The 11,494-nt window shown below is 45.8% G+C and overlaps 2 protein-coding genes across 12 annotated transcripts in view; one reads left to right on the forward strand and one right to left on the reverse strand.

Annotated features, from left to right (window-relative positions):
* Positions 1-378: 378 nt before the first annotated feature.
* On the forward strand, positions 379-3,865 carry MORN2 (MORN repeat containing 2). The gene is made up of 4 exons (XM_026080773.1): positions 379-457; positions 495-572; positions 1,319-1,455; positions 3,729-3,865. Exons 1-4 carry the CDS (start codon positions 422-424, stop codon positions 3,829-3,831), a joined length of 354 nt encoding a protein of 117 aa, XP_025936558.1. The 5' UTR covers positions 379-421; the 3' UTR covers positions 3,832-3,865.
* SOS1 (SOS Ras/Rac guanine nucleotide exchange factor 1) overlaps positions 424-11,494 on the reverse strand; it is a 91,907-nt gene continuing 80,836 nt past the window's right edge. For 9 of the 11 annotated variants that reach the window (XM_026080759.1, XM_026080760.1, XM_026080767.1 and 6 more), the window contains 2 exons: positions 943-1,231; positions 424-748 (listed from right to left, as the gene is read on the reverse strand). The gene's annotated coding sequence lies outside the window, so the exon portion shown is untranslated. Of the gene's footprint in view, positions 749-942; positions 1,232-9,361; positions 9,530-11,494 lie in introns of those variants that run through there. The other 2 variants (XM_026080763.1, XM_026080757.1) reach the window with 2 other exon arrangements.

The raw sequence follows: 11,494 nt of genomic DNA on the forward strand, positions 1-11,494 counted from the left end.
ACAGACACGTACGGTAAGAGAGGCCGGCAGCCGGCTCCCCGCTCCCACGCAGCCCGCCAAGGAGCGGTTTGGGGCCGAAGCCACCCGGCCTCTTATTTTTCTTTTTTCTCCTTCGAGAGGGCGAGTGCACCAGGAGCACCGAGGGCGTCCTCAAGAGGAACGGCCACGGCGTGCACACCAGCCCCAATGGCATCACCTACGTCGGCAACTGGGAAAACGACAAGGTAATCTTATTCCTTGCAAACTCCCATGGCTCCGGGAGCGGAGCCCGCTGCACTGCACCTGCCCGGAGCGTCAGGCACGTGGGAAGGAAAGACCTCGCCTGAGGAGAGGAGGAACGGATCAATGCTGCGGGCGCTTCTTCCGCCTGGAAGGGGTGTTGCAGCGGAGCCTGAAGACCGCAGACGTTTGGGGTCTCGGGATGTCCTGCAGCCTCCGAAGGCTCCCGCAAGATACGGCGGTGCCTGCGGGCAGGCAGACCCTGGTGAAGCCCTGGGCAGCGCGGAGGCGGTGGCCCCCGGTGCGGGACACCCTCTGCGGAAGCGCTGCTGCGGTGGGCTGCAGCATGCACGGTGGGTGAGGCAGGGCCTCGCTGCGTACGCACCGCACGCGCACCTCCCAGAAAGAAACAGGGGAGCTCTGGTCATTAAGAGATACGCTGTTGTCTGGCAGCCCGGGATTATTAGGGTCTCCAGGAATTAGTTAGCAGGTACAGGAAACTTTTGGTGGTGTTGGAGAGGACGTAGCCCTGAAACAAGACAAATAAGAGTTTGAAATTAGAAAACAGTGTCCTGTGGCTAGACAGATCTGTCCTTTTTTTCAGTCTCTTACAAAAACGTTTGTGCAGTAATAAGAGTTAAGATTATGGTACAAATGAGCTGTAAAGGATTTAAATTCCAAGGGATGGTTTAGTGGCCTAGGGTGAACAAATGAAAGACTTACTCTGCCTTGATCTACAGAAGGAAATTCTGGAAAATTTAATTAACCCCTCAGGCTGTCAGGGTAGATGAGTTCTTTGTGGGGTTGGAGGCAGCAGTTCCCTGGTTGCATAGATTCTGAAGATCCTGTGAAATTCCCATCAGAGGAGGGGTTTATTGGGCACTGGGGTTGGCCAGAAACTTCTAAGCTCTATCTGAAGTCCTTGTAGAAGCAGGAACTGACCAAGTTTGAAAGAATAGTCACTGTCCTCTCCATTTATCTGAGTATGATAGCAGCCTCAAGTTTCAGTTATCTGAAAGAACATTGTAATGAAAGGAAGTAATACTGTAAACATAAACATTAACCCTTTTCTTTATCCTCCATCTCTCATTAAATGCAGATGAATGGTAGAGGAAGGCTTGAACATCCTTCTGGGGCAGTTTATGAAGGCAAGTTCAAAGACAACATGTTTCATGGAGTAGGAACCTACACATTTCCAAATGGAGCAAAGTACATTGGACCGTTCAATGAAAACAAGTAGGTTTAAAGTTGAAGAGTCACATAGTCTCTTCCGTTAGTTTCAAATTGTAAGGTTTAAAGTCCAATTAAAATTGACTCAGCATGGGAGTAGATTTATTTTGGTACCAGGAAATTTGCACTGGTCTCTGAGTGCAATGATCCCAGTAGTATGCTTTTCATGAGATCAGTCAAAAGTCCATGTTTTTTTCCCAGTCAGAAGTTTTCAAGATGGTTATCCCATCCACCCACCTTCTAGTTTGTTACCAAGTCTCTGGGCTTGCACACAGTTCAGAGGAACAGAACAGTTCAGATCTATTTCGGAGTTACTGTTTCAAACTGCCTGCCTATAGACTCATAAAGAAATACAGCGTTGATTTGTGCCGATAGCTGTTTGTGAAGTTTTTTGTTTACTTACTTTTGAGATAAAGTACAAATTTCAGAGACATGGGAAAATCTGGAGGTTTATTTTTATCACTCAGAATAAAAAGTTTTAGGGCTGCTCATATAAAGCAGCAGCTGAGTTCATTTCTGTTGAATAAGTGTGTGTGTGTGTGTGTGTGTGTGTGTGTGTGTGTTTTGAATTGCTAAGATACTGTCTTCTCCTAAAACAAAAAGCTGATACCCACTTTATAATCCACAAGGCAGATCTAATGAGAAAATTAACTGTAAAAAATGACATCATGGTGTTCATGTTTATTCTCATTAAATGACTTCTCTGTCAGATTTGCAAATTTGTTTAATTTAATTTTTTTAAGTACCTCACTAGTCCCACATCTGAAATAAATCTAAAAGGTGTATGTGTTGGTAATAGCTAGTCTTTCATCAGAAAACGGCCCTGTCTTGCCCTGCTGAATAGCCCATAGCAGTACTAGAAGCATGACGAATTCTCTTTTTAAATGACCAGACACCAAATTCAATACACGTTAGCAGAATGTAGTTGGATACAAAATGGAAACCTGTATAATCTCAAACTATAATTTGAGGAAAAAGACATTTATTTCAATGCTTCAGAACAGATCTAGTGCAATTAAATGATACCACTATTACAGTGGCATGTTAAAATCTGCTCAAGAGCTTCTGTCTTTGCTGTCATATTAAATACCATCTGACCTCTGCGTGAGGACTAGAACTGTAAATAACCATCACTTTGGTGAGGCTATTCATCAAGAGATCACAGATGTGGCTTTACAGGCATTTTCTCTCAAGAATGTTAGGGCAATGCCTCTGTTCTCATGGGAAAAATACAGCCCAACACAGAAGTGCCAGCACTGCTTGTCACTAGTATCYGATCTGTAGAGCAAAATAGCTGATGCTGATTCAAACTTGTGATCTAAGTTAAAATGCTGATGTAGACACACCCTGCTCTGCAGCAGAGACCCCATCTTTACCTACACTGCCATTTTTCCCCAGGGAATTAAAACTTTTTCTTGTTTGACACCGATTTGTGATTATTAGTACATGCTGCACCCTGACAGCCTAATGCAGGCTGTTTAGCCAAGTTTCAGGTCTGCTAGTTTCCACCTACTCGCACAAGATAGGTGTCAGTTCGCCAGATCACTGCAATTTTTATGGGAGAATGATATAGGCAGCACCATGGCAACTAGCTGTGACTGCTGGGTGGCTTTATTTTTTAAGGGAAACAAATCTCCAGTAATCGGTTTTAAAGGTTATTTTTTTCTCATTTGCAAGGGATATTGGTACATAGACATTTCTTCTTTGCAGCAGTTTTCACATATAATTATGAGCTTGATCACAGCTTTCAAAGATCAGCAGAGATACATGCGTTATGAGAAGTGAAATCACATAGCAGTTACATTTTTTTCCCACAGGAGGCTGTAAATCCCTGCACTTTGTCATAACACCACTTAGAGAGTGATGGGGGAAGAGTAAGAGCAGGTGATTTTTTCAGCATTAATATCACACAGTAAATGGCTGCATACAGGTATACACACCTTTAGGATGCCCCTAATGAAAGTCAGGATAAACTTCACAAGACTTGATCCTCAGTGACCTCAAATCAGGACCAGGACTATGACACTATTTCTGTACAGGCTACATGCTGGGAGGATGTTGGTGTAAATACACTTCTGCAAAGGAAGGAATATGTAGCTTGGCTGTCTAACCTGTGTGCTTCATAAGTCTTCCTAGCTTGTAAGTCAAAACTTTTATAGGCTACCATGTGGGAAGAAAGTTAAGGCAGGTACTTTAGTCTAGACAGGAAAGTTTCTGGTTCCTGGTAATTTTTTTATAGAGCTTGTGCACATTAACAGACTGGATTTATGCTGTTACAGGCTGGAAGGTGAAGGAGAGTTTATAGATGAAAAGGGAGTGGAGTGGAGCGGCACATTTCATCACACAGCAGCAGTGGGACTGAAGCAGAAGCTGAAAATGTAGCTATTTGGCACTGACAGTAACACTGATTTAAGGCAGCTCTTTGGTTGCATTCTGGGCTCAAACAGCTGTGACCAGTTTTCAACAGGCATTCATTTCTTCATTTATTTATTAAAAATAACTTCTGAAGATGCATATCACCAGCAAATAGAATAAATAGTTATTTTCTTTTCAGTTTGATCAGCTGAAATTTTCTAAGTGAAAACCTTTAAGAAATGGGGATGAATACAGTGAATTTATAAGTGGAGCAGTTAATAACTAGAATTCTTTTTTTTTTTTCTTTAAATTTGTCCAAGGAATTTCTTTCTCCCTGGGTTTCTCAAGATGAAGCTGAAAAAAACTATCATCGCCAACCCATGAAGCCTAATTTATGCTCAACTTGTGTAACTTTCCCAGAAAAACAAACCTCTCYGCCCACAGAAGCCTTTGCAAACACAGTGCTCGTATAATCATGTTTACACTAAGGCAGGCTTGGCATAGTGGGGGTCAGCACAGACAGCAGGTGCAGCCCTAGCACTTAATTACTCCTCCCAGGGCAAGCCCATAAACCCCCGGTTTCAGCAACAGACTACTCAAAGATTTATCTTTGTCATGCACCAAAGCTACTTTTCTGCGGAAGGGAAATAGATGGGAGAGCACACATGGGCAGCTGAGCACTGCCACTGCCCCTATCAGAAGGTCTAATACAGTGACAAATCTATTTMTTTTGTTTGGGTTTGGTCATCAAAAATCTCTTTGCTCTATGTATCTAAATACTTTGCTTTACAAAGCAGGAAGCTTGCCTTCTAGTAAAAAAGAAAAAAGAAAAAAAGAAAAACAGTGCTGTCAGGAAAAAATGCACGTTTTGAGTCTTTGCTTGCCAGATGTTTAACAGAGTAATTTTGCAGACATGGTGCACAAATGCTATTCCTTCAGATGTGCCTTCAAATATTCCTCTCATTTTGCTAAGATTTGGGAAAACAAGAGTCAGAAAATCACCTCCATACCAATCCTCAGCCAGTGGGAGGTGACATTAACAGGTCCTTAAATCCACTGCAGGAGACTGGGGAAAGAAAAGTGTGTTAAATAGGCTTAGCTGCCAGATGCCACCCGTTGCTACCAAACATTGCTGGCTTGGCCCGCTGCTGTCCTCTGCTGTGGCAATAGCCCAGGCGTGGAGAAGAAAGCCATCGGAGCAAAATGGCACACGCCAGCAATACTTCTGCGACCAGAAAGCTCATCCAAGGGTATGGCTTTTCATCCATGTTTCCTTGTAGCCATGGAACAAGGACGCTTAATATTTTGCTTAGAGAAAAGCTTCTTGGACATATGAAAGCATCCCCTTCTGCTGCTGTCAGAAACCAATTGAAGGTTTAGAGACTCTGGTGGTTTCTTAGCAAAATGAAAAAACGGCACATTATCAGCTCACTGAAACATACTTGGCCATCTGAAACAAAGCAGCTCATTGATCGTTTGGCAGTATAACTCCTTGCAGCCCTTTTTATTAAAGCTGCCTGTAGGAAAATCTCTATTTGAAATGTTTTCTTCCTAAACTGGTGAAGCTAAAATTTTTTTTTATTATTAATTTTTTTTTCTAGCTGGAACTATTTGTTGAATTCACAGGTATCTTTGACCTACCAAAAATGCATTTTCCAGCAAATTGCTTCTTCAGAATTATCATTTTAGTTTGCTTAGTTCTGTTTTGCTCCTGAAATAGCCAGCTCCAAAAAAGAAGTAGCGTTCTCTGTCTCTAGTCCTTGACTTCAGAGGCAGCAGCATCTTCCACAGAGCTTTGTTAATCCAGGAGTCTGTCCTTTCAGCTCCTTAGCTAGGACTCTGCATCCCCACCTTTTTGTCTGTGCTGCACAGTAATTATACTGAACTAGGCTACACGGTTTTACATTTCAAGTTTTATGCCTGATGGGTGTCTTTGAAGATCTTTATCTTTCAGTGAGAAATTCTTCTTCCTTTTGCTATTTTTCCTATTCCTCTATGTCTCCTTGCTCTTCCACAAACCTCTTCCTGATGCTCTTGGCCTTGGGTTACCTGCTTTCTCCCCACGTCTTCTTGACACTTTTTGGAGCAAAAGCCCTGCAGGACCTTAGCAAAGAAACTGGACAGGTGCTCAGGGCTGCTGCCTCCCACTCCCCCACCTCCCTCAACCCTCTTATTTTTTTTCTCAGGGGGAATTTTTCATAATCTAACCAGAAACGGAAAATACACAAGTGCTGGTGGTTGCTGCTCCCCTTCCCTGGCTTCTTTGGCAACCTTGCTCTTGGCCCTTGCATGAGGGAAGGCATGTAGGCAAGGCGCCGTCCTGGCCCTGGTGGCCCTGGGAGACTGAGGGTGCCACAGAAGGCGGGGAGGAGCCAGGCCCCACGTCCCTGTCCCCAACCGCAGGCTGCCTCGCGCGGGTGCCACGGGAGGTACTTAACAGCCACCGAGCTCGGCAAAGTAGCACAGCCCACACCAGGAGCCGGCTCGCGCCGTACGGCCCCCTCTGCCCATTGCTTTGCGAGGCTTCCCTTTGCAGCAACGTGCGAGTCTAATTAAAAAGGAAAAAAAAGTCGGTATCGTCTTCTTCCAAGTGCACAGTCCTGATTTTTGCATGGGGATGCAAGGATGTGACCCGAAGATTACATAATTAGAAGGCATTTGTTATGCTTGCATTTCAAATCAGTGATTAGCATGTGACAGTCCCATCCTGGGAAACGTCAAGCCACCATTGCTCTCCCTTCTCTCCTCTCTTGCACACTGCTAATTCCCAACTCTGGTGACTGCCAGTGCTGACGGATCTTCAACTAGCCTGGGGTAAGTTTAACATGTACTCGGCATGAAAAGTGGGATTAATAATACTGTTTTCCACATTATTAAGAAAAGCTAGAGCTGTAGCTATTAAATGTTGCATGTACAGCATATAAGATGGCATTTAAAGTATTTTCTATCTTCAGTGCCCACAGTTATTTCTGACTAATTTCTTCTAAGACTGTGCATGGAGATCTACTCAATGTGCTGGAGAATTTTGCGAGGCTGCATTTATAGTAAGGTCTCTAAAATACTAGGTTAAAAAGACCTCTTTGCTCTTACCATTTAAGAGCTATATTGAGGTCTCATGCTTGCTTGAAGTATTTGAATGATAATGCATTAGAACTAGCTGGAGACAAAGCGTGAGACTGATAAATCACCAGTTTTTTGCTGTCTGTGGACTGGGGGTGTTCTCAAGGTGGGATATTTGTAACAGACAGCAATCTCAGCCGGCAGGGTTGTGAGACAATCACCAGGAAGACTGTGAGCATGCATTTAGGAAAATTGCGGATGTTTAACAACTGAGGGAGCAAAAGTGCATTCAGATTCCCCTGCACTGTTACCCATTTCATGATTTCAGAAACAGAAAGGGATGGAAAACCAAACAAATAATAACTGTTGCCCATCCAGGCTAGGCTGTATGTGCTTTACCTAACTTTGTTTACATGCTGATGCTTGGGGTATTTGGTCTTTTTAACAAGTGATCCTATAAACAGTTGATTATTTCTCCAAGTTGGCCCATTTCATGTCTGGAGGGAAGCACTGGAAGGGTGAACACCATCACACAAGCACTGTGCAGGCTTCGGGACCTGCCTCCTCTCCCAGTCCCTTTGGCCACACTCTGGGGCCAGCTGCCTGTGGAAGGTGCCAGGGCAGTATTTTTTCACTGGACACTGGTGGCCAGAGTCATGAAGATCACTGATGGCAGAAGTGCCATTCAGCTTTGGTTCTTGGGCTCAGCAGATTTGGGTACAGGAGGAAAGATGGGGACAAAAGGGAAAAATGCTTCCTTTTGCCACAAGGGAGGAAACCTGGTGGCGTTAACGTGCTGAACGTATCCTCTGGGATACGTCCTTTGCTCCAGAGATACCATGCTGGCTCAATGAGAGCCGCAGGAGGGCAAATCCGAGCTTTAATTCTCAGCTCTGAAGAAACAAGTATGTCTCTTCCGTTTCTCGTTGTCCCTAAAGCAGAGGGTCTGCGGGCTTTGGTGGCAGGTCCAGGCAGTCTGCTGATGACTGCGTGCTGAGCCCGTACTGTGGGAGCTTGCAGAGGAACAGCAATAACTTCTCTGGAGCTACTTGTTGAGGAAACTACCCCATGGTAGGCTGGCAGGTGAGGCAAAGCTTGGACTTGCTGTGGGTGGTTTAGGAAAGCAGCCTCATGGAGGGCTTCCTCTTGCTGTCTAGTGTGCACATGCATTTATGTATGTGCATACGGGAAGGGGTTTAGGGAATGGTGCTTGCTCAGTACTGGGAAAATAAGCAATCCTCAGGGCACTGGAGGGCCCAGAGAGGCTGTGGTGTCTCCAGCACGGGAGATATTCAAACCTCTCCTGGACACAGCCCTGAGCAACCTTGATCTAGCTTTGGCTTAGCCCTGCTTTGAGCAGGGAATTGGACTAGAGACCTCTAGGGATCCCTGCTCACCTAGACCCTGCTGTGAGCCTATGATTTTTGTTCACTGCCAGCAGAGGCAGGATTTGAACCAGCAGCCCATGAATGAGGTCTCGGGGCCAAATGGCAGTCTTATTTTCCAAGCCATTTTTGTAACCTTTGGGAACAAGCCAGACACTTGTCAGCCAACTCGGATTGACTAAAACATTTGTCTTCAGTGAGGACAGTGTTAACAGCTTCCCCACTGGCACTCGGGGGGACAGAGGACAAGCACTTGGTGCGGCTCTGCTGAGCTGGCCCAAACCACAGCAAGGTGCATGTTTTGTTTTAGTACTGCGCAAGGACCAACTAGTTCTGCTCCATATATTTGATAATTCAGAAGAACCAGGGACAGGTAGACAATGTTATATATTCACTGAGTCCAGCAGGGATTCCTAATCTCTGGCAAGAAGCCAGCATAATGCAATTATTTAATGTAATGAAGAACTGAGGGGTGACTCAGGAAATTGCAGGCTGCAGCTAAAGGACACATGAAAGACAGCTGCTCTGGAATGATAAGAAGATTTTCTGGACCCACTTAACCAAGGTCAACCTACTTTGCAGCACTGTTACATAGCAGAGCTCTTGGTGGTGCTGGAGCAGGAGGGGATCACGGCATCCCCGATGTCCCAGTTCCAAAGCCTTGCTCCCAGGCTCTGCAGAGGACAGAGACCACACTCGTGTCATCCGTGTCCGCGCAAGTGGGACGTGGAAGCTTCTCGCTCAGCTGTGTGTGCTGTGTGGGTATTGCTTAGAGTTCCCTTTATAAGGAAAAGTTACTGCTGATATCAGGAACCCACAGTGTTTTCATAACCCAGGAGGCAAGATGCAATGTCGAGGGGTTCCCTTTCAGTCCTCTGTGGCTTTACRTTAAAAATGCATGAAAATAGATCAAGGACGTGAATGAGTAAGGGCCCCCCTTCTACGAGTATTACTTCTCTCTCATTAAAACCCCACGTAGGTCACTTCTCTCCTCATCGGACAAATTCATCCATCTGTGTTTTAGGAGGCAAGCAAGCAAACCCTTTTCTTCCTGCTGGATCCAGGAGGTTGCACAGCCTCAGCTGTAGCATAGCGGAGGGCAGGATGCCCACCTGTGAGCTTCTCCTCCTTCCCCTCGTGAGCACCATGTTTCCATGCGGGCCTGGAGGGTCATGGCAGGTGCTGTCTCTGTTGTCCCCTGCATCCTGAATTGCCTGCGGTGAGGCTGATGGCAGAGCTCGGGGGGATGTGTTGGGTAGGGGTGCCTGCAGAAATGGGACCTAGACAAAGACATGAGCATTTTGAGGTCTCAGGCACCTGGGAAGAGCTGGTCTAAGAGAAGTAGTAGATAGCACTTGGTAGAACTGAATTATGCTTTAATTCTGGCTTTTCTYCACCTTGGGTGCCTGATATTGCAACCTGTTTCCACACAGTTTTCTCATGGGTTAGAGTCCCCTGACTCCCCCATTTAAAGCTATGCAGCAGTATAGGTTGGAGTTGCTTGTTTTCCTGTGTTTGAATACGTCTTCTGGGCAAAAAAAAAAAAAAAAAAATTCCCCTGGGTGGAGATACTTCTGCTCAGTTCCAGTCTTCTCCATCCCTCCTCAGCACAAAAAAAAAAGTTTCCCTTCCCTTCCATGAAGGCACCGACAACTGAGCGTGAACATGCCTATGACGCTCACTAAGCAAACTGCCGTCACTAGAGCCCCAGCGATGATGCGGCCAGCTAACATTGCTCAGCAGCTGAGCGTCGAAGCTGCTGTTCCCAGTTTAGACAGCCCTGCCCTCCCAGCACAGCCCAGTTTGCCTCTCCACGCTGACAGGAACAGTGGCTCTTGCTGGGGCTGGTGCCTAAAGGTGCATCCAAAATGGTCTACCTGGACCTCTTACCAGCCGAGTCCCAGAAACACAGTGGTTCAACCTCAGAAGCAGAAATGAGTTTGGGGACTTCATGGCCCTGCCCTAATTTTTCTGCAGAGTCTAAACTTTTATCAAACGTATGTGCCAAAAATAGTTTTATCTATTCCAGTTGCCAAATTGTGGCCTTCACCCAAGAGCCGTTGGGTGGTTGTCCTCCCACTTGCAACACACCGCCGCACCAAACGCCCTTGCAGGGTACGGGCACGCTGCCTTGTGAAGGCCAGAGGTGTCAATACCACATTGTCACTGGAGATTTAGCGATCCACAGAACAACTCATCAAGTGGATAGTAAAATTATCAAAAACTTTAAGATAGGCTATGAATATAATTGATTACATACTAATTGATGACTGCTGGCATTATTAATTAACAATTACATAATGGTAATAATTACTATAACTGGTCTAGGTAAAGGCAGAACTGGTAAAAAAAAAAAAAGTATATATTTTTGTTAAAAAGAAAAAAAATTCAATAAATTTCTGGCCAAAAGCCATTTTCCACTAAACCCTAAATCTCTCTGGCACCATGCTGCAAGTCTCTGTCAGTCCAAGTCGTACCCCAGACAGCGATCAGCCGAATATGCTGACACTGTGATGGCGGCTCACTAACGTTCGGCACGGCCCGATCGCAGGGGCGCTGACGGCGTCACCGCCTGCCTCCCTGGGGATCTCGCTCATGGCAAACACCAGAAAGAGGCGGCCAGCTGGTGGGCCGAAAGCGCCTGGTCCCCAAGCTGCAGCGCTGACTGTGCCTGACACAACCACTTTTGCAGCATTTCCTAAAGCCGCACCGGGCTTTTCTTGCCTCTCTCCGGCAAGCGGTTCTTTAATACTAGGTGACCTCCTCTGTTCCTGCTTCCTCCAAAATACGGCCCCGGGGCTTCTCTGAACCACCACAGCTCTCCTGGCTGAGCTGTGTCAGCAGAGCTCTGCAGCATAATTACACCAGCCCCTCCGATCCCATTAGCAAAGCTACCGAAAACTCACATCTATCAGCATAGCCTTGGGCATATCTATCAAATAGGAATGGAGGCGGGGGACTATTTTAGACTCCTAAATCACATCTGGTTTCCTAGTAAGGCTGAACAAAAGCAGACTTGAATTAAAACCTAGGGAGTGGAAGAGTGGATGTGGGGCAGTGCCCATGCTTATAAGAGAAGTGCGTGCTTGTAAGAGAAGTGAGTTGGTGCAATCTTGTTTTTCCGGGGCCCTTCCTGCATCGTTAATCAGGCATTATCTTAAGATTGTTCCCAAGGTCCTACCCCATTACCAGACTCATGAAATGCTTTACCAAGGGAGTGACTTGGGCACAGCGTCATACTTTGT

Source organism: Apteryx rowi, unplaced genomic scaffold (genome assembly GCF_003343035.1).
Source record: "Apteryx rowi isolate R43461 unplaced genomic scaffold, aptRow1 scaffold_53, whole genome shotgun sequence".
Classification (NCBI taxonomy): Eukaryota; Metazoa; Chordata; class Aves; order Apterygiformes; family Apterygidae; genus Apteryx; species Apteryx rowi.

Excerpts from the sequence above, each read along its gene's own strand:
- MORN2 (XM_026080773.1), top strand. The coding sequence starts at position 422 with ATGTCCTGCAGCCTCCGAAGGCTCCCGCAAGATACG. Across the intron at positions 458-494 it reads GAAGGCTCCCGCAAGATACG|GGGCAGCGCGGAGGCGGTGG; the intron begins GCGGTGCCTGCG and ends TGGTGAAGCCCT. Across the intron at positions 1,456-3,728 it reads GGACCGTTCAATGAAAACAA|GCTGGAAGGTGAAGGAGAGT; the intron begins GTAGGTTTAAAG and ends ATGCTGTTACAG.